Source organism: Neofelis nebulosa, chromosome 2 (genome assembly GCF_028018385.1).
Source record: "Neofelis nebulosa isolate mNeoNeb1 chromosome 2, mNeoNeb1.pri, whole genome shotgun sequence".
In the NCBI taxonomy this organism is placed as follows: domain Eukaryota; kingdom Metazoa; phylum Chordata; class Mammalia; order Carnivora; family Felidae; genus Neofelis; species Neofelis nebulosa.
In genome coordinates this window covers 582,699-602,348 of record NC_080783.1, presented here as the reverse complement: position 1 = coordinate 602,348, position 19,650 = coordinate 582,699, and the positions used below count along the sequence as shown (strand labels likewise).

Sequence of the window (19,650 nt, the reverse complement as noted above, 5' to 3'; positions counted from 1 at the left end):
CAGAGTCCTGGCGGGAGAGGCAGGGCAGACCGGCGCCAGCCTGGCTTGCAGCCCGGCCTGGGTGGCAACAAAGGCCCCACAGTGAGGCCGGGAGTGGAGCGCTCTTCCTTGGGGGCTGGAACGTGATGCCCGGTGAGCCCAAAGGGTACGGAGCCTAGAAACTGAGCCACGATGCTGGGACACGGCAGCGAGAGGCACGAGGGAAGCCTCCAGCGGCCTCGTATGTCAGAAGGCAGGCAAGCCTCAAGAGTGAAGGGACACGAACACAGGAGTGGGCTGGCGGGGGACAAGTGTGGACCCAACGCAAAAGCAAGGTTCACGGAGCGGGATGGAACCCAGGAGTCTGTACGACATGAACAAGAGCGAGCGAGTGAGCATCAGGCAGGGCAGTGCCGCACAGACCAGGGTAAGAGGTGGACGCTGCAGAACTGCTGGCACGAGAAAGATGTGACCATGACCACGAATTCGGCACCAGTACACGGAGCGCCAGCTCCGCGGATTCTGGGGGATGGGCCACAGTTGTCTCTAATGACGTTAAGAAAACATCCTTATTCTCAGAAGTAGCCACTACAGATAAGGGACGAGTCTGAAAATTACACTCCAGTGTCTCAGAAACAACTGTGTGCATAGAAGAGGAGGTGCAGAACAAAAGAGACCGAATTTCAATAATGAACATATAAAATATGTCTTTATCAGGTACGATGTTCCTTCAAATATACTCCAAACAGCCCATGTTCTAAGGAAACAAGAGCTTCAATGGCCACGAGAAGCTCCAGAGAGGATAGAGACGGGCGGGGAGGACCCAGGAGGCTGCAGGCTCGGTCATCGACCAGACAAGACCAGAGACGGCACAGTGGGCTGCAACCTAGCTGGGAGCCTGGCGTGACCAAGTGAGGTCTGAGACACAGGCAGGATGCTGCTCTCACTGACCCCACAAGCCAGTCACCTCCTGGCTGCCTAACCACCCTGCCCTGCTCCCGGGACACAGGCAGGACCAAGTGACAAGCGGGACATGGAGCTGGGGGAGGGGTGTCACAGAAGGGCAGCCAGTGGCCGCCTTTACTGGAGCCGCCTGCCTCACAAAGGACAAGACCCGCCAGGTAGGGGTGCTTGGGGGAGAGGCAGCTGCAGTGGACAGAGTGGGGGCAGCCCCGTCACACACATCACTTGGGAATCTGTAAGCAGCCTCAGAACCAAACCCCTGCATCACAGGCCGCAGCTGCTTTGCCGTCCTTGGCCTTGTCACCCTGCCCGAAGGCCAGCTGGTCACCCTGGGACCCGGGTGTTCCAGCAGCACGCCAGCACTGACACACGAGGCAGCACACGTGATGGCCACCTGACGCCCACCCTCCGTAGGTGAGGTCCATTCACACACCCCCGGCTCCCCACTCAGCACAGAGCTCACCGCTGAGACCCACCTGGGTTCTCCTCTCTGTCTGGGAATTTAATCTGAACGTTATAGTCCCGAGTAATCTGCTGGATTCTAGAACCTTTGGGGCCCATGACAGATCGATGGAACTTCTGGGGTATGGCACATTCTATGGTCACCTGGGCTTCCTGGGGGGGTGGGGGGGGTGGGGGGGGTGGGCAGGGGGACACAGCAAGAAAGAAAAAAATAAAGGCAAAGGTTAACTGCTTAGGCTCGACGCATATTTTCACCAGCTTCCGCTCGATCCTCTACAGAGACCCCCAAAAGCACAGATGCACGCCCCCCCCCACCCCTTTTCCAAGTGGTCAAAGTACAACAGGGTGGACAGAGGGAGGGTGGGGGCAGGACTGACAGGGAGGCCTCTTTCTGAGACATCTCCCAGTGACTAAGTACTGATGACCTGTCTATACAAAACGGCACCAGCACTCACTGCTGCCCAGAGCATGTGTGACCATCTCCTGTCTCCATGCACAGAGCCCCCGCCCCGAGCACAAAGCACGCGGCACTGTTAGCCACTGTCCCTGTAGGGTGACTGCACTAGCCAGGTGACATTCAGATGCTGTGGCTGTGACTCTGTGAGGAGGCATCGGGCTTAATGGTCAGGACAGTACTTCCAAGGCCCCAGCAGGGGAGGGCTGGGAGGAGCCCTGGAGGGGGGGGTGAGGCTCTCTAAGGGCTGGTTCAGAAAACCCCACAAGTTTCCATGTGGATTCGCTGACACGCCCTCCCCTGCCATCTCTTTTCTTCCCGTTGGGAAGGAGAGGCAGGGAGAAGGAAGCCGGTTCCTCACACAGATTTCATTTCATAATGTGTTTTTAAAAGCTGCTGCTCAAGGGCAGTGTCCTGCCAAGAGTAAAGCCAGAGAGGCTGAGAGTCCAAGACTGAGAACCAAAGAGCCCCAGCCTGACTGGAGCCCTGCCACCCTCCCAGGCACCTACCAGGTCCTCGATGATCTCCTGAATGCGCTTCTTGGCGGCCTCCACACAGTCCTTGGCGCCCTTGAGGGTGACCTTATCACTCTGCGTGCCAGAACGTGGGAAGCTAACCATCACCCCACCATACTCTTCAGCAATCTCCCGCAAGACCTGGCCTCGTCGGATGACAAAATGGCGGTGGTGCTTGGGGTCCACCAGCATGCAGTCCTCCACCACGTTATCCTGCAGCATTGGAGGAAAGGAAAGGGAGAGGACTCGTGTCAACCACACCGACAGGATGGACAACCAAGGCGGAGCTCCCACCGGGCCTTACCAGGTTCTGAATAAGGGCCTCCAGCTCCTTCTGTGCCTCCCTGACAGCATCCTCCTTCCCGATGATGGTGATCAGGTCCTGATCCTTGTCCTCAGCCGTTGGGAATATGATACGGGCTCCAGTGTTGTCACGCACCTTGCGTATTTTGCCACCCCCTTTGCCAATGAGGAACTTGTGGTATTCCGGCTTGGCGCGGATGTCAACAGTGAAACTCTTGGTTTGCTGTGGAAACCAACCGCAGATACATTGGTCTGATGCTACTTGCCTGGTCCCCTGGGCAAGTGAGAAAGAGGGCCTAGAGAACAACAGTGTGGGGCTAATCGAGCCTCACGGAAACTAATGGATGGACCCCCAGACGGGAAGTACCTACATGCCATCTACCATGACCATAGACACTCAGATAGCCAAGAGCATGTGGATTGAGAGCCCCAGTCCTGCTGCTTCCCCGAACTGACCGAACCCCCGCCAGTGCTCTCCATCCACAGAGGGGACTTGGTGAGTGTGGCCTCGGGCTGCTAGGCAAGTAGGAGGCAACTGCACAGCAAGTAAGCCCACAGCACTCTCGGTCCTCCCAAGTCGAGCAGAATGCTCCCTGTCTAGGCTTTTACCTGCTCTCGCCACAGGGGAGCCCTTCCCAACAGGAAGGCCCCATCTCAATCTCGGAGAGACCGAAGCCAACCAAGGCCCTAGTCTGACACCACGAAGCCAGGGCTCAGCAAAAGCCCCGACACGACGACCTTGTTGAGGATTCATCTGGAGCACACACTCTGCCTGGCTGACTCAGACCCATACAATGCTTCCCCCTTCTTCCTTGTATCCTGAAACCTGGCTCACAGGCATGAAGAAACACAAGAGGGGGGGGAAAAAAAGAGGGTCTACCAGCATGCTAAACAGAGTAATAAACAAGTGAATTTTGTTATCTTTTAAATGCTGGTTTCACAAAACACCCCTGAGAAAATCTTCTATTCTTCAGACAACGACATTGGCAAATAGCACCATTATTAAAAAACCTATTGGGGCGCCTGGGTGGCGCAGTCGGTTAAGCGTCCGACTTCAGCCAGGTCACGATCTCGCGGTCCGTGAGTTCGAGCCCCGCGTCAGGCTCTGGGCTGATGGCTCGGAGCCTGGAGCCTGTTTCAGATTCTGTGTCTCCCTCTCTCTCTGCCCCTCCCCCGTTCATGCTCTGTCTCTCTCTGTCCCAAAAATAAATAAAAAACGTTGAAAAAAAAAATTAAAAAAAAAAAAAAAAAAAAAAACCTATGAGCAGGGGTGCCTGGGTGGCTCCGTCAGTTAAGCATCCAACTCACTGTTCGTGAGTTCAAGCCCCACGTCGTGCTCTGTGCAGAAGGCTCAGCTCCTGGAACCTGCTTCAGATTCTGGGTCTCCCCCTCTCTGCCCCTCCTACCTCCACCTGCACTCTGTCTCTCTCTCAAAAATAAACCAACGTTCAAAAAAAAAAAAAAAAGCTAATGAGCAAGGTGACCCCAGCTTAGCAACATGATAAAAGATGACATACTTAAACCAGTGGGGTCACCCAAAAACACAAGGTCAGTTAAACATTAAAACAAACAAAAAACCACCACTAGGGGCACCTGGGTGGCTCAATGGGTTAAGCACTGACTCTTGATTTTGGCTACAGTAGTGACCTCACAGTTCATAAGCTCAAGCCCTGTGTGGGGCTTTCCACTGACAGTACAAAGCCTGCTTGGGATTCTCTCTCCCTCTCTCACTGTTTCCTCTCTCCGCAAATAAATAAACATTAAAAAGAAAAAAAAAAAGGAAAAAGCTAACCAAAAAAATCTAATACATATGCTTAAAAAATGAAAAACCATGCTACCATGTCAACAGATGCAGAAAAATCTTCCCACAAAACCCAACACCTGTTCCCGCAACAACTCTGAGCAAATCGGTAACAGACGAGAACTTCCTCAACCTGATAAAGAGCAACTTTGGAAGACAGCGTAACTCCCACTTCATGGTGAAGGACTGAGCACTTTCCCCAAAGGCTGCCAACAAGGCAAGGCTGTCTGCCCTCCCCACTGCTACGCAACGCCATACTGGAGGCCCGCGTGGCGCATAGGACAAGACCTACGGGCGTACAGATCAGAAAGAAACCCAACTGTCTACGCAAAGACAACATGTTCTACACATAAAACTCACAAAAAAAGCTACTAATACTAGTAACTGAACTTTAAAGCAGATGCACAAAACAAAGCCAATACAAAAAAAAAACATATTTCAATACGTGACCCTAGCTGGAATCTGACACTGATTTATTTAATTAACAACAATGCTACAAAGCAAAATAGCGAGGATATGAATTGAACAAAACACGAAGGAGAACCCCATGCTGAACGTAAGAAAACACCAATTAAAAATCAAAGACTTAACACAGACTGGAAGACTGAATTCCCGGGAGGTCAGTTCTCCCCAATTTGGTCTACAGATTCAACACAGTCTCGGTCAAAATCTAAGCAGGATTTTCCCCTAGAAATTGGTAAGCAGTTTCCAAATGCAGAATGGCAAAGATCTAGAACAGCTAACGTGGTTCTACAAAAGCACAAAGCTAAAGGTGTGTCACTGGGACACCCAGCCCCCCCGACCCTATGGTGTCACTGGGACACACAGAGTCCAGCAACAGACCCACGCGTGGGTTTTGACAAAGGGGCAAAGGTGATTCAATGCAGAGTTTAAGGTGATGGCCAAAACATTTTCACTGCAGTGGTGGTCATGTCAGTGTGTGTATGCTCGTCAAAACTCAGAAAAGTGGATTTTATAGTCTATGAATCCTACTTAAAAAAGCCAATACGTTGGGGCGCCTGGGTGGCGCAGTCGGTTGAGCGTCCGACTTCAGCCAGGTCACGATCTCGCGGTCCGTGAGTTCGAGCCCCGCGTCAGGCTCTGGGCTGATGGCTCGGAGCCTGGAGCCTGTTTCCGATTCTGTGTCTCCCTCTCTCTCTGCCCCTCCCCCGTTCATGCTGTCTCTCTCTGTCCCAAAAATAAATTAAAAAAAAAAAAAAAAAAAAAAAGCCAATACGCCAAACCGCAACTTTTCTACATCGTACAGGTAGGCATTCGACCTGCCAAGGCCCTTTGTTCAGCAATGGCAAACCCAGAGACATAAAGGTGTAACGGAGCAGTTTTCTGACCTGCCACAAAAACAGGGCAAGGATTTCTAGCAAGGGACAGACACGGCACCATCACTCCTGGGCGTGGGGCTCACCTTCTCCTCTGCCAGGTGCAGGAGCTGCTTCTTGGCCTTCTCCACATCGGAGGCGGGGCCCCTGATGACAACCGTGTCACTCCCCGAGCCCTCCACAGGGAAGTGGATGTGCACCCCGCCGCACTCCTCCATGATGGAGCGGATCAGGCGGCCCTTCGTGCCGATGAGGGAGTTGTGCAGCCTGGCGGGGATGGAGACCTCCACTTCGGCAATGTTGGCCTGGAATCACACACAGTCCGTGAGGTGTGGGACACAGGACGGCACGCCCGCCGCCCAGGGACCCGGAGCCTGTGTGCATGAGTGGGTACATGAGTATGGGTGTGGGATGGGGCGGGGGCAGTGGCTCACACAACGTGGAGGGGAAGCCTCCGGGTTACACCGTGAAAACAGTGCTTTCCTCCTTTGGTTCTCTTGGTGCCCAAGCAGAGATACACCGATATGCCCACGGGTCAGCACCTATCCTGCCTCTAGTCAAGGTGACACAAGGACCAGGTTTACCTCCCACAAGGACACAATGGTGTTCAAGACACTGGAGACAGGGAGGAAGGAAGGTGAGCCTGCTGACTGCCCCCTGGCCAAGTCCCGGCGTCAAGGACACAGGGCTGACAGGTCAGAGCCTGAGGGGAGGGGGCGGCGTGGAGGCAGAAGCCCCCGTGAACTGGACATTGCTCCCATGCTGACGTGCGGAGGGAAATGGCCGAGGCTTGGGAAAGAGCCCCGGATCACTAGAGGAAGCAAACCACAGCACACAGCACTGTCCACGTGCCAGGACGTGGGCACAGGAAAGCCTCACTTCAGTAGTGGGAAGTAATGCCCCAGACTAGGCACTGCTGTGACGCCACCTCATGTGTCTCAAGAGCAAGTCCACAAAGGAGCAAAGTATTTCAAAGTACCTTAATGAAGCTGAAAGACACTTACAGGAATGCAAAACTATCCAGCATCCACCAAAGGAAACCTCCTAACTTCTGGCATCCAATGAAAAAATAGCAGATAAGCAAAGAAACAGGAGAAAACTACCTCACTGAGAAAAGCACAGAAAACAGCCCAGAAATGACACTAGACACTAGAACCAGTGGGTTGAGGGGCGCCCGGGTGGTTCCGTTGAACATCCCGCTGTGGCTTTCAGCTCAGGTCGTGACTTCACGGTCCTGATATCGAGCCCCACATTGGGCTCCATGCTGGGCGGTGGAGCCTGCCTGGGATTCTCACTCTCTCCCTCTGCATCCACACCTCAGATAAAAAAAAACCATAAAAAAAAGAACCGGAGGAGACCGATAACACTACAACAGGCATTTTCACGACCCTGCATGTGGTCAAAAAGGCAAAGAAAGACTGAAGGTGTCAATGTAAAACCTCCAATATTCCAAATGAACCCCTACAGGTAAAAACGTCCAAAATGACAAATACACTAGGTGGGATACAGACAGATTACACACTGCAGAAAATTAACAAATTTAAAGAAACTAATGGAGGAAAAAACACCACTTCATCTTTCCACTCAAATAAATAGCGTACCAATGAACCACAGGACAATCTGGCTGCCTATCACCAGGTAACTGGAGTCCCTGAAGGGGAGGACAGAAAAAAAATATTCAGAAATAGTGACCCCAATTTTTCCAAATTTGATGACAATGCTAAACTCACGTATCCAAGAAAGCTCAATGAACTCCAAGACACGCGAGGAAAAGGACCCCCAGACATGTCGTATGTCGCTCAAAGCCTACGAGACACTCCTAAAAACAAGAGCCAGAGAACGTGCGTGGAGGAGCAAAGTAAAGGAGGACCTCAGACGTGTCCTCACAGACACTGTGGGAGGTGCCAAAACAGAGTCAGGTGCAGAAAGAAAACCTCCAAGCCAAGGTTGCAGAGCCCCCGGATGCCCACCCTGCCACTGGGGCAGCCTCCTGGGAAGACGGGCTGGCACTTTCTTACAAAACTAAATACGTTCTTGCCACATGACCCACGTTAATACTAAGGAAAAGAAGCCAATGTGCAAACAAGAAGGTGCCGCGGGGCCGCAACGCAGACCAGGGAGGCCGGGCAGTAGCGCTGGGACGCGGGATTCTCAGCACCTCCAGCGACACTGCCATAGCACGAAGGGACCCGGAGGAAGGAAGCGCACGTGGAACGTGTGCCCGGACAACTCTGAAACAACCACTAAAGTAAAAGCTATAATATCCAGTAAGCCATAAAGGGAGATCAAAGGAAAAACAAAGTTCTATTAAATCCAAAAGCAGGCAGAAAAAGAGGACAAAGACGGGACACACAGAGAACAAGTTCAAGGCGGTGGACTGAAACGGAACCGCACAGAACAATCACATCAGGGGTGACTAGGGGCTGTGGAAGGCCAAAGGAACTTGTTTACGGGGACAGTTTGTTTGGGAAGATGGAAAGTTCTGGAGACACATGGTGGTCATGGCTGCACAGCAAGTGTGAATGCACTTACTGTCCTGGGGCTGTACACTAAGATGGCAAATCTTGTTTACATGAATTTTAACAGAATTTTAAAATTAAAAAAATTCACATTTCCTCACACTTACTAAAAATATGGATTAAAACAGCGTATCTACAATTACTAATGTAATGAGATACAATTAAAAGGCAGAGACGGTCAAATTGAGTAGAAAAAAAAGCAAACTGCCTAAGAGAAACCTACTTTAACGAGAAAAAGTAGATTTCAGAGCAAAGACTACTACCAGGGTAAAGGAAGATGATTCTAGAATGACACGAATTACAGGCATCAGGAATGCAAAAGAGACCACCACAGTGAAAACACACTATGGGAATACTGTGAAAAATTCCACGCTAAAAAATTTGACGACTTACTAGATTAAAAAAAACCCCTTCAAAGAAAAACTACAGGTCTCAGACCAAAAGGAAGATCATCAGTGCGAACAATGACAGTATTGCACGGCCATTAAACAAAACAAGGTGCTGACACACAGAGCGACACGGATGCTCGAGGCGAAAGCAGCTGCAGATGGGGGAGAGCAGATGCCAGGACTTCTTTTCGACGAAGATGCAGGAAACCCACTCTAATCCCCTGTGGCCGAAAGCAGGTCAAGGGGATGGCTAGGCAGAGTAGGGGGCGGGGGCTGGCACGAAAGAGGGAGGGACCGAAAAGGAGCAGGAGGACATTTCTGGGGTGCCGGACACGCTCGGCATCCTGACTACGGAAAGGATTCCATGGATGCACACGTGTCATAACTCACCAAAGCGCACGCTTTAAACATGCAGTTTTTTACACATTAACTTTTCAGAAATTGAAAAAAATTATTGTAATGCCTTCACGACATGACTTCCAAGCACTCAAGTCCAGTGCTACTGCTCAGACCAGCGGGGCACACCGCCACAGCCAGGCGGCAGGTGGCTGCTCGGAGGCCAGCACTGCTGCGGGGAGGGCCGGCCTGCCTGACCCCGCGTGCCTGAACAGCAGGCTAGCGCCGTGGGGGCTGCTGAGACGTGACCACAGGGAGCCTGGCTAGCGTCCTGTCACAAAACACCCCATTACCAGGTCTTTCTGGATGGACAGGATGCGGCTCCGGGCAGCCTCACAGTTGGCTCGCTTGCCTGTGATGATAATGGTCTCTGAATTGCTATTCTCTGCTGGAAGGTCGATCTTTGTGTTGCTTTCTTCTCGGATCTACAAGCAGATGGGACACCATGAAAAGCGGACGTCCCAGGTGAGACAGCTGGAGCCCAGGGCTGGAAAGGAAGGCTCCCTCCTTCAAAGCTCAGCCGGAATGGCAGAGGGCTTTGGGGGTAGGCTGAGGAGAGCCAAGGTTCAGGGGACAAACTGGCTGGTCACCTTTTTAATGTTTGCGCCTCCTTTCCCAATGATGTTCTTGTGAAATTGTTTGAAGATCGGAACAGAAATCGAGTAACTATTTTCCACCTTAGAAACAAAAGGAGTGGCACAATTAGCCAGCATACTGGAGTGAGGTATCCCGTCATCCATGAAAGAGTATGAAATGACAGGTCTCATTATGGGAAAACACACGCTTGGATCCTCCTGGTCTCCCGCTATCTGACCTGTGACCTTCAGAGGCTTGTCACAAGAATGGGGGATAACTTACTCAGCAATTAGCTAACTGGGCAAGCCACAGTTAACTGAGGCAAAGCCACCTTTATGAAAAGTGGCTCGCAATACAACCTGCCATCCGTTCGATGCAAGTTCCACAATCCAGAAGCAACGGAGTGTGCCAAGGGTCCTCAACCGACACGCTGGGTACGAGGGGGTTCTGGCCACCTCCAGGACCAGAGCTGGCCGAGGGCCAGTGGAGACCAGGACACCGGGCTGGGAGAAGTAAGCCCAGAGCACACCTCAAGGTGACACACAGACCCTGCCACTCTTGGGAACCCCACCACTCCAGGGCAGCGTGAATGTGCTCAGGGCTGGGAGAGCCCCCATCAGTGACTGAGGCAGCGGTCAGCTCGGTCCAAGCCCCACGAAGGACCACAGAAAGCATGAGCCCACCTGGAGTCCTCCCATCAATAACGACCCTCGGCACTTTCCAAACTACCTGTTCCCATTCCAGCTCTCAAGAAGGTAACAAATCAGTAGCTGACTCCCCACACTATCTGCGCACGTCCCGCTCCTTACCAGACGGCACACGGTATCTAGATACCCCAAGGCCCCTCCAGGACACAAGGAGCCTGGCACCCCACCTTAATTCCACGCAACACTGAGGCCCTAACAATTTCTGCCAGTCTAAGCACACGGGGTTACCAGGGATGGCGTCACGACGGAGACGGCAGACCAATCCAGGGCCCGAGTGCGCTCCCCAAGCAGAGGTACTGATGGGCCAAGTCCCCCAGGCCTCTCCACCACCAGCAACACCGTATCTCAACCAAGGAGGGAAACACCCCCTACCAGGTCTGCCACCATCTTCTGCATGTATTTTGTGCATTTCTCCACCTCATTCTTGGGCCCTCTGAGTTGGACGATATCACTCTTTTGTGCTGGGTCTGGGAAGTTGATGATAACCTGGACAAATCACCACAAATCCACGTTCAGTTACTGGTAATGACCGGATTCCACAACAGCGCCAATCAGTCCCTCCTAGAGGACTCAAGAATGCCTTTGGGAAACCCTTACCTCTGGGAATTTGTCACGAATTTCACGGATCCGTTCACCCTTCTGGCCAATGATGGTGCGATGGAATCTCTGCTCAATGATCAGATCCTTGGTACGCTCATTTTCCTAAAAACGCGGTTTGAGGAGATGATGTTAACAGCAGGAGGCCCCCCGGGGGCCTGGGGAGCTCCACACAGCCTCGTAGCACCACAGGGAGTCGGCAGCCAGCAGAGTGCCCTGGAGAGGACACCCACTCTCTCTAACAACATGGGCTGGGTGTCATTTTCCTGAATGAAGTACGATTCCACAGCAGAGTTCAGGACCCCTCAACCAGAAGTGCCAGTGCAGTGGCCTCAACCCATGGGGACGAGAACAAGAGACCATGAGGCGCAACGCCCCGCAGGCAGTGATCCTTCCAGAACACAGTGTGGTTCAACCACTGCCACATGTGGATAATTAAGAAGGGTTCAACACCAGGCAGTAAACCTGCATGGTTCTGGTTCTCACCTACCCCAGCATCTCACTAAAACACCAAAGAATAATACAAAAGAATAAACAGAGGTAGGATAAAGAAAAAATACTAGCAGCTAACCATTGAAAATCTTGGGGGAGATTCTGGATCAGACTGGCACCAGGCTGACAGAGAAACACGGGTTCAGTAATCCCACAGAAGCACCAGATACCCCAGACCAAGGGACACCCCCCCCCCTTCCCCCCCGGGCAACAAGAGAGCTGGCTGAGTCAAGGGAAGAGCTGGAACCCTCTGCTGAGCTGTGAGCTCAGGGATGGCCAGAGAATGGCAGGAGGCCGCATATGTCAGCTTGCAGCTGAGGAAAAGGAAAGGCTACTGCCCAAAGGGGGCCTTGAGGGCAGGCTCCAGGCCTGGGCACCAGAGCCAGGCAGTGACAGGGTGACAACAGACATGCAGCTCACTCCCTATCCCGACGAGGCACGCACGCTGCCCTGCCCGAGGCTTCCTGACATTCTGCACGTGTTTACGCCGAACCGTAAACTCTCACTCAGCACGTAAACTCTCACTCAGCACGTGCCTCCTCTGGATGCTGAAAGGCATCCCAGTGACGCTTACGTGCAGCCCAAACCAACAATCACAGCTGCATGGCTATCTGCATATGAATCACACAATCAAGATAGACACACCAGCGCCGACAGCTTAGACAGGGGAGTGCAGAAATTCAGTCTGGCAGCAGGAACATGCCCCGCCAACCTTTAGAGTTGCAGATAACCACACAGCAGGAATTTTCAACCTTGGCTGCACATGGGAGTCACCTGGGTGCTTCTAAGAATCCAGAAAATCCCATCACAGTCCCTGGAGTCGGTACTCAAAGCCTCCCAGACTCCGGGGTTTCCCCAAGGCCAAAAGCCCTGCTGCAGAGCCCCAGTGCCTCCAGCACAGCACCTGGGCCCCTGCAGCTCAGAGTCACTCCTAAACTGAGCGAGTCCCATTCTCCAGGACCACACGTGAAAACAGAGGCACAGAGGGTACCCTGCAGAGTCACCCAGCAGGCACAGGCGCACCCCTCCCCAGCAGGGCCTGGCCGTAGGTCTCACCATCCGAGAGGCAAGCTCCAGCAGCTCCCGCTTCGCCTGCTGCACACCCTGCGGGTCCCCCTCGATACGGATCAGGTTGCTCTTCTCACTGTCAGGAGGGATGCGCACGGACACCTTGTACTGGTCTTTGATTCTGTTTACTTAATAATACGACAAGAAACACGTTTTAGACTCAGAATCTATTATGTTCCACCTAGCAGAACAGGACTAAAGCCCCCACTCACTGGTCACCCAACAAGTAAAGGGGGTGATTAAGCCTTCAGTGCAAGACCCTCCATTCTCTAAAATGTGTTGGGTATGGTCTTTACCTAGACGGACCATGCAGGTGTCACCCTGAGGATGTCACGTGACAGACAGCTGGGGCCTCTCAGTGGATGAGGTTTCCCTGGCCTGGGCTATGGCTGGGGCTTTAGAATACTTAAAAGATCCCAGGGGTTTCTAAGGTGGAAGCAAGTTTGGGAACCGAACCACTGTGTTCTCACGTCATAAAATTACTCTCAAAAAAACAAAAATAACAGAAGGGCACCTCCCAATGACCACCCGAGGGCTCCACGGAGGTCAGGCTGCTGCCCAGAAAGACCCCACCATCAGCTGGGATCCAAATCAAGACTTCACTTCTTTGCAAAACAAGTTGTGTTGGAAACCCTCTGTCATCTTCTTTGAACAGAGACCCAAGCCCCCACACCCTGGAGAGACCTTATCCCAAGAAACAAGGCCTGCATTTCGCCCAAGATCCTTAGGGGTCACAGAGGAGGGCTGTGAGCACACACAGAGATAGCCAGGACATGTGCTATTCCAGGGTGAAACCACGTAGGACAACAAGAGCCAAGGACTCAGAAGCCAGGTGGGAGGTTTCAGATCATGAAAGAAAAGGAGGGGAGAAACAGAGCCAGAAAGCGAAGAGAATCAACCTGAACCACATCGGGGGCCCCTCACTCCTGGGGAGCAGACAGCGGCAATTCGTGTCAGAGCTACGAGTTCTTACGTGAAGACGCCCCAGAGCTCGTCCACACACACACACACACACACACACACACACACACACACACACACAAATCGAGTTACAGCGTGCGCGAGGCTTCAGCAGTGTGTGCAAGGGAGCTCCATCAGGAGGTGCTCTGTGTCTGTGGCCCCTCACTGGTGTTTAAAATACCCCAGAACACAAGACTGACACCAAACACGGCACAGCTGACAAGCTTACGTTACTATGAACAAAAACTGGACCGTATCAGGCAAAAACCAAAGAGGACACACTCACAGGGCATCCTGTCTACACGGCTGGGGTCCCTACAACCTAGGGATGGACCCAGGCTGGGACGTGTGCTGCCCTCTCACCTCCTACTACAGAGGAAACACAGGGACAAGGAAAGCACCGTAATGTGTCGGGTGGCCTCACAGTAAACCAGGTCAAGGAGTGGGTTTTAGAAAACATCCTTCATTTGGGCACAGCCCTCACTCAACACACTTCTGAGGAACCACGCTTGCGCTCCTGATCCGACAGAGCTCACCTGGGCTGCCGTGATATCGCTTGCCCAAAAGAACCCCTCCCTGTGCCCGTGAGCCCAGACATTTCCTGCTCCTTGGGGAGCCCTGCTAGGCACCCATTCGGTAGTGACTAGAAAACCAGTGATGTTACCCCATCAGGCTCGGTAGTCCTTCACCGTGACCTCTGACCAGGATGGTCATGGTTACCTCCAGACCGACCACAGCCCGAGGAGAAGAGGAGTTCGAAGCTGTGTGACCCACCCTCAACCCCAGCACCACCCCCGGCGCCATCAGCCGCACTCACTGTTGGCCCCGCTCTTCCCGATGAGGTGCCTGTGGAACTTGTGGTCCACGTTGATCTCCACATAGTCCATCCGGGTAATCTGCAGGAGAAGCACAGAATGGGTCCGGAGACAAACTCTTGAGGCCACGGGATGAGCCACCGTCTCAGACACCAGCAAGAACCAAAGTCCAAAAGCCGGTAGCTGTTGCCATGTTTTGTCACTCAACTGTCGGGCATTGTTCTAAGACTGTCCTTCCGGCCCACTTCAAAGACCCTTCTTCAAAACAAAGTCTCCTCCATCCATGAACCTCCTGGACTCGGCCAGGTTCTAACCGCTTCAGAACCCGTTACTCGCCCTGGGCTACCCCTGGGTAGCCAGGCCCACCCACGTGATGTCTGACTGGCAAGCGAGGACATTCCAGCCACGCCCCTACCTCACCAGCACCCACAACGTGCAGGGGGGGCACCTTACCAGGTCTTTGACCATGGCTTCAATCTGTTCCTGGGCCACATTTACATCCTCTGTGGGGCCTTCCAGAGTGATCTTGTCCTCACCTTCCGTGAACTCGATGTGAACCTACCACATCAAAATGAGGAAGGAGATGGCCAAGACGGCACGGCACAGCGGCAGCGCCCTGAGAACCTGCGAGTGCTTTCCTGAGGCAGCGGCCAACCCCACCTGCTTCATATAAACGCTCGTCCAGAGACACCACAGGCGGCTGAAGAGGGCAGCTGGGGGACACCCATTATTTTGGTACTCAATACTGTGATCTAATCATCTTTGCTTCAGTAAATATGGGAACTATAAAATCCTCCACAATATGCCTACCACCCACACCACAGACCTAGAGCACCTCAACACCACTTTCCCCACTGTTTCGCTGTGGCACTTTCCCTGTTACAGGCCTACTCCTCTTCACTCACACAAAGAATGAGACATGAGACAAGTACTGGGGCCCCTGGGTGACTCAGTCGGTTGAGTGTCCGACTTCAGCTCAGGTCATGATCTCACGGCTCTTCAGTTTGAGCCCTGCGTGGGGCTCTGTGCTGACAGCTCGGAGCCTGGAACCTGCTTCAGATTCTGGGTCTCCCTCTCTCTCTGCCCCTCGCCCACTAGCATTCTGTCTGTTTCTCTCTCTCAAAAATAAACATTAAAAACACTTTTTTAAAAAAGTCAAACAATGAGGACAAGCATTAGGGAGGAAATCTGAACCCATGGAGAGCTGCCTGAAGGTGGTCCACAGGCAAGGCCAGCCCTGTCCCCGCTTACGACACACCAGGCAAGAAGGCAACGTGTGACAAGGGCATTAAGGGAGAGTGGCCCCAGGAAGCAGCTGCATTTGTGTGAACCAGGACCCTGAGCCTAAGAGAAACATGAAGAAGTCAACTGGAAACCCGCTGTGAGTAGGAGGGTGGTACGAAGGATGTGTTCCCGCGCAAGTCCGCCGGGGTAAGTCCACGGGGAGCTGTGGTCCCCTCCGGAAGACCAGGAAGACGTCAAGGATGGAAGTGCAAAGCATGAAAAGGCTGTAACACCGCACTTCAAACAAACGGCGCACGTGTGCTCTTCCAAGTTTACAGACATAACTATCGTGAAGTTACTACGCCCTGATACATGAGATCTTTCCTAAGGTATCCACGACACCTAACAATACACACAGCTTCTGATTAAAAAGATCAAAAGAATGACAGATACATTAAAAACTTTATTACGTTCTTCCTCAGCCAACCATGTAAACGGACTGTCACAAACACCAACTGACTTTTAAAAACTGTGCTACAGTCTTCAGAGGCATGCCCAGAATAAACAACAAATGTCGGCAACGGGATGACAAGATCAAAAACTCAAAACTAACACATCCGCAAGGCCCCCTCACCTTAGGCATCTGCTGAGTGATCTTGGCCAGGTTCTGCCCTTTCTTGCCAATGATGAATCGGTGAAGCCAGGAAGGAGCGGAGACGGACGATACCGTAAAACTGTTGGCCTAGGAAACCAGGGGGCAGAGCAGCGGGTTTGCGGGGGCCAGCTCACGCGTGTTCATGCTCGCCAGAGCCAGGCGTGCGCTCCCCCGACACGGTCCCTGCAGCCAGCGCCCAGTGTCGTACGCGGCAGTTACCTTGGCATAGACTTCAGTCAGCGCCTGCCCCAGCTTTTCAGGCTCGCCTCGAAGTATCACAGTCTCGGAGATGCTGTCTGAGGGTGGGATCTCCACAGACACGCCTGTTCTTTCCAGGATCTCCTGTAAGGAGTTGCCCTTGGGCCCGATGACATACTTGTGCTGGGACTTCTTTACCTCCACGGCGATGGTTGTGGTCTTCTTTTTCTAAGAGCACCATGAGGGAGTCAGAAGGGAGGACTCAGGAGGAATAGGTGGGAACAGAACACTGTCATCAAAGAAGGGGGGAGCAAGACGCAGAGCCTTACATACTCGTGAGCCCTTGCAAGTGAAGACGGGGACCAGCCAACCCCCAGAACCTCCTCTGATCAAGGGCTGGGTTTCGTCCTCACAAGAATCACCTGAGAATTTAACTCAAGCCCAGACTGAAAAGTGCAAGCCCATGAGGTGAGGACACCAAGTCCTCCCCCTACCTCAAGGAGTGAGTATGGGGACTCCATGACAGGGACTCACAGCAGACAGCTAGCTCCAACATTTGACTGGATCTGGGTGCTACGTCCAGCCCAGACGTCTAGCTCCAAGCTCTGTCCACTCTTTCCCTGCCCAACAGCTCCACCCGCTAACTAACTAGAAACTGAACTCATCTGGGCACAAGACGGTAAGAGGCAGGGGCTAGACTTCAGCCACACCTCCAGATGACAGTCCCCACACTCTCTGCCCAACCACTACCTTCTCCTCATAAATCTTCTTGATGCGAGCCACAGCCTGGGCCAACTGCTCCTTCTCTCCAGTGAAGACAATCTCTGTCCGGTTGACGCTGGGTGGGGGGATGTTGATGCGCGTCCCTGTCTCCTGCATGATCTCACCAACAAGTCGGTTATAAGGCCCAGCGATGAAGGGGTGGAACGCCTTCTCCACTTCCAGCCTCTCGACAGCACGTTTGTCCTGGAAAGGACAGAACAGAACCATGACGGCACAGCTCTTGGGCTGAGGCCAATGCACACACACCAAGCCCTCACCTGGCCCCACCTGCTCAGCGGAGATGAGCAAGACTTCATGGCGAGCTTTCTCGATGCCTTCTTTGGTACCGGTGATCCTGATCTGATTGCTGGAGTCATCTGGGCGTGGGATCTGGATTTTGGTTGCAGTTTTGAGCTCTAAGTCTTGCAGTTTCTCTCCATTTTTGCCAATAACAAAGCGATGGTGTTCTTTGGGAATGGCAACAGTTGCTGAGGCCTGTAAGAGGAAGAGAGGCAGAGAAAACAACAGTATTTGTAGGTCCTGAAAAAGCATTATTTCTCCATGGTATTCTCTCCGCCTGAAACGCCATTCTTGCCTGCCAGTGCCAGCCCATCCCTCAGAACACTCCCAGGTTAAATAAACATCATGGTCTTGGGGACGCTTACCCTGACCCCAAGGCTAGGAAAAGTTCAAGTGCAATACACCCCCCCATGACCCCATAACACATGCTCTGCTGTCATAGTTAGTTAGAAGTACTGATTTGTTCAACAGCTTCTCGACGCAATGAGCCACCACGAGAACAGGAATATTCAAGAATGCTGTCTTGTTCTCCACTTCCATGACTGTCAACACCATCCTGGGACATGGTAGGAAAACGGGTACATAACTGACTAACCACATTAATTTTTGTTTCTGGAATACTCAGCGATTTTTATTTTCAGACATAAGACCTATATCCCTAATAAACTCTTTTTCCTCTCTTTTACAACCACTTAAAACAGACGACTTATCTGAGAAAATAAAATAGAAATAGTCCAAAGCCTTCATCCAATGAGTCCAACTGCTAGAAATCAAGCAGGTTCCTGAAGTCCCAAAGAGCCAGGAGGACACAGGCTCCCAGTCTTCCCAACTCTGTGCAGAAAGTAGCCACTAAGACGACTTAAAAAAGAAACGTGTTAAAGCTCCCAACACTGGTGTAGCAGAAACTCCCGTATCAGCCACTTCCCCCTTCCCCCAAAATACCATCTTTTTTTTTAAATTTTTTTTTTTCAACGTTTTTTATTTATTTTTGGGACAGAGAGAGAGCATGAACAGGGGAGGGGCAGAGAGAGAGGGAGACACAGAATCGGAAACAAGCTCCAGGCTCCGAGCCATCAGCCCAGAGCCTGACGCGGGGCTCGAACTCACAGACGGGGAGATCGTGACCTGGCTGAAGTCGGACGCTTAACCGACTGCGCCACCCAGGCGCCCCCCAAAATACCATCTTATAGCAGACTACCTGACGTTCAAAACAAAAATGTCTTAGAGACCATATAACAGGACCTCACTTCCCAACCAGCACAGAAAAAGACCACCAGCCTGTTACACATTCTGATCAGCTCACGTTTGCTCCAAAAATGGATCAATGAGGAAATCAGTTTATATAATTCACCATACCACTGACGTGTCATGACGTTGATGTAAGAAGAAAAATCAAACGATCACCTCCAGAAAATTTAAATCTATTTATGATTTAAAATGTGCAAGAACATGAACATCAATGGATGTGTTACTCCTGTAACATGACAAAAGGCATGCACCCTACTCAGCCTGTACTTAACGGGAGGTACCCACTGAGGTCTGCCCCCCCCCCCAACCTCCACTGCAGGGGGTCACCACAAAAGGAAACCCAAGGAAGCAAAGCAGGCACAAAGATGAGACAGGGAAGAGGCACGGGCCTGTGCCTTCCGGAGCCCCGGGAAACTACAACTTTATTAAACGTCTAAGGTCTATAACAGGGAGAAGAGCAGCACCAAAACAGCTTTATCTCATGCTAACGGCAACTGGTTAGAAGACAGAATGCAAAAGAATGGCCATTTCTGACAGGCCAAAAAAAAAAAAAAAAAAAGACAAAGTAGCTAAATAGACACAACCCAACATAAGAGGTGGGGTCCCTGCACTAAAACTCACAGGACGGGGCGCCCAGGCAGCGCAGGGGGGATCCGAGCACTAGAACTCACAGGACGGGGTGCCCCGGTGGCACAGTCATTAAGCATCTGACTCAAGCTCAGGTCATGACCTCACGGTTCATGAGCCCGAGTCCCGCATCAGGTGAGCCCCACTTCTCTCTCTCCCTTTCACTCACTTGTGCCCTCTTTCAAAAAAAAAAAAAAATCACAAAACACTCCTTTAAAGCTCTAATGCAATTCTGAGCAAAAGGTAGATCATAAAGTTTTGCATGGCAGAACAAAAGAGAAAGGCACAAGGAAAATCTTGAAA

The 19,650-nt window shown here is 52.1% G+C and overlaps 1 protein-coding gene across 2 annotated transcripts in view; it reads right to left on the bottom strand.

Annotated features, from left to right (window-relative positions):
- HDLBP (high density lipoprotein binding protein) overlaps positions 1-19,650 on the bottom strand; it is a 74,556-nt gene that overhangs the window by 8,085 nt on the left and 46,821 nt on the right. For both annotated transcript variants that reach the window (XM_058698574.1, XM_058698582.1), the window contains exons 6-20: positions 17,461-17,667; positions 17,161-17,376; positions 16,432-16,638; positions 16,192-16,299; positions 14,787-14,891; positions 14,336-14,414; positions 12,547-12,686; positions 10,999-11,103; positions 10,774-10,887; positions 9,709-9,795; positions 9,412-9,543; positions 5,901-6,119; positions 2,678-2,899; positions 2,368-2,586; positions 1,419-1,557 (exon numbers count right to left, since the gene is read on the bottom strand). In XM_058698574.1, coding sequence (XP_058554557.1) covers positions 1,419-1,557; positions 2,368-2,586; positions 2,678-2,899; positions 5,901-6,119; positions 9,412-9,543; positions 9,709-9,795; positions 10,774-10,887; positions 10,999-11,103; positions 12,547-12,686; positions 14,336-14,414; positions 14,787-14,891; positions 16,192-16,299; positions 16,432-16,638; positions 17,161-17,376; positions 17,461-17,667 — 2,299 coding nt within the window. The remainder of the gene's footprint in view (positions 1-1,418; positions 1,558-2,367; positions 2,587-2,677; positions 2,900-5,900; positions 6,120-9,411; positions 9,544-9,708; positions 9,796-10,773; positions 10,888-10,998; positions 11,104-12,546; positions 12,687-14,335; positions 14,415-14,786; positions 14,892-16,191; positions 16,300-16,431; positions 16,639-17,160; positions 17,377-17,460; positions 17,668-19,650) is intronic.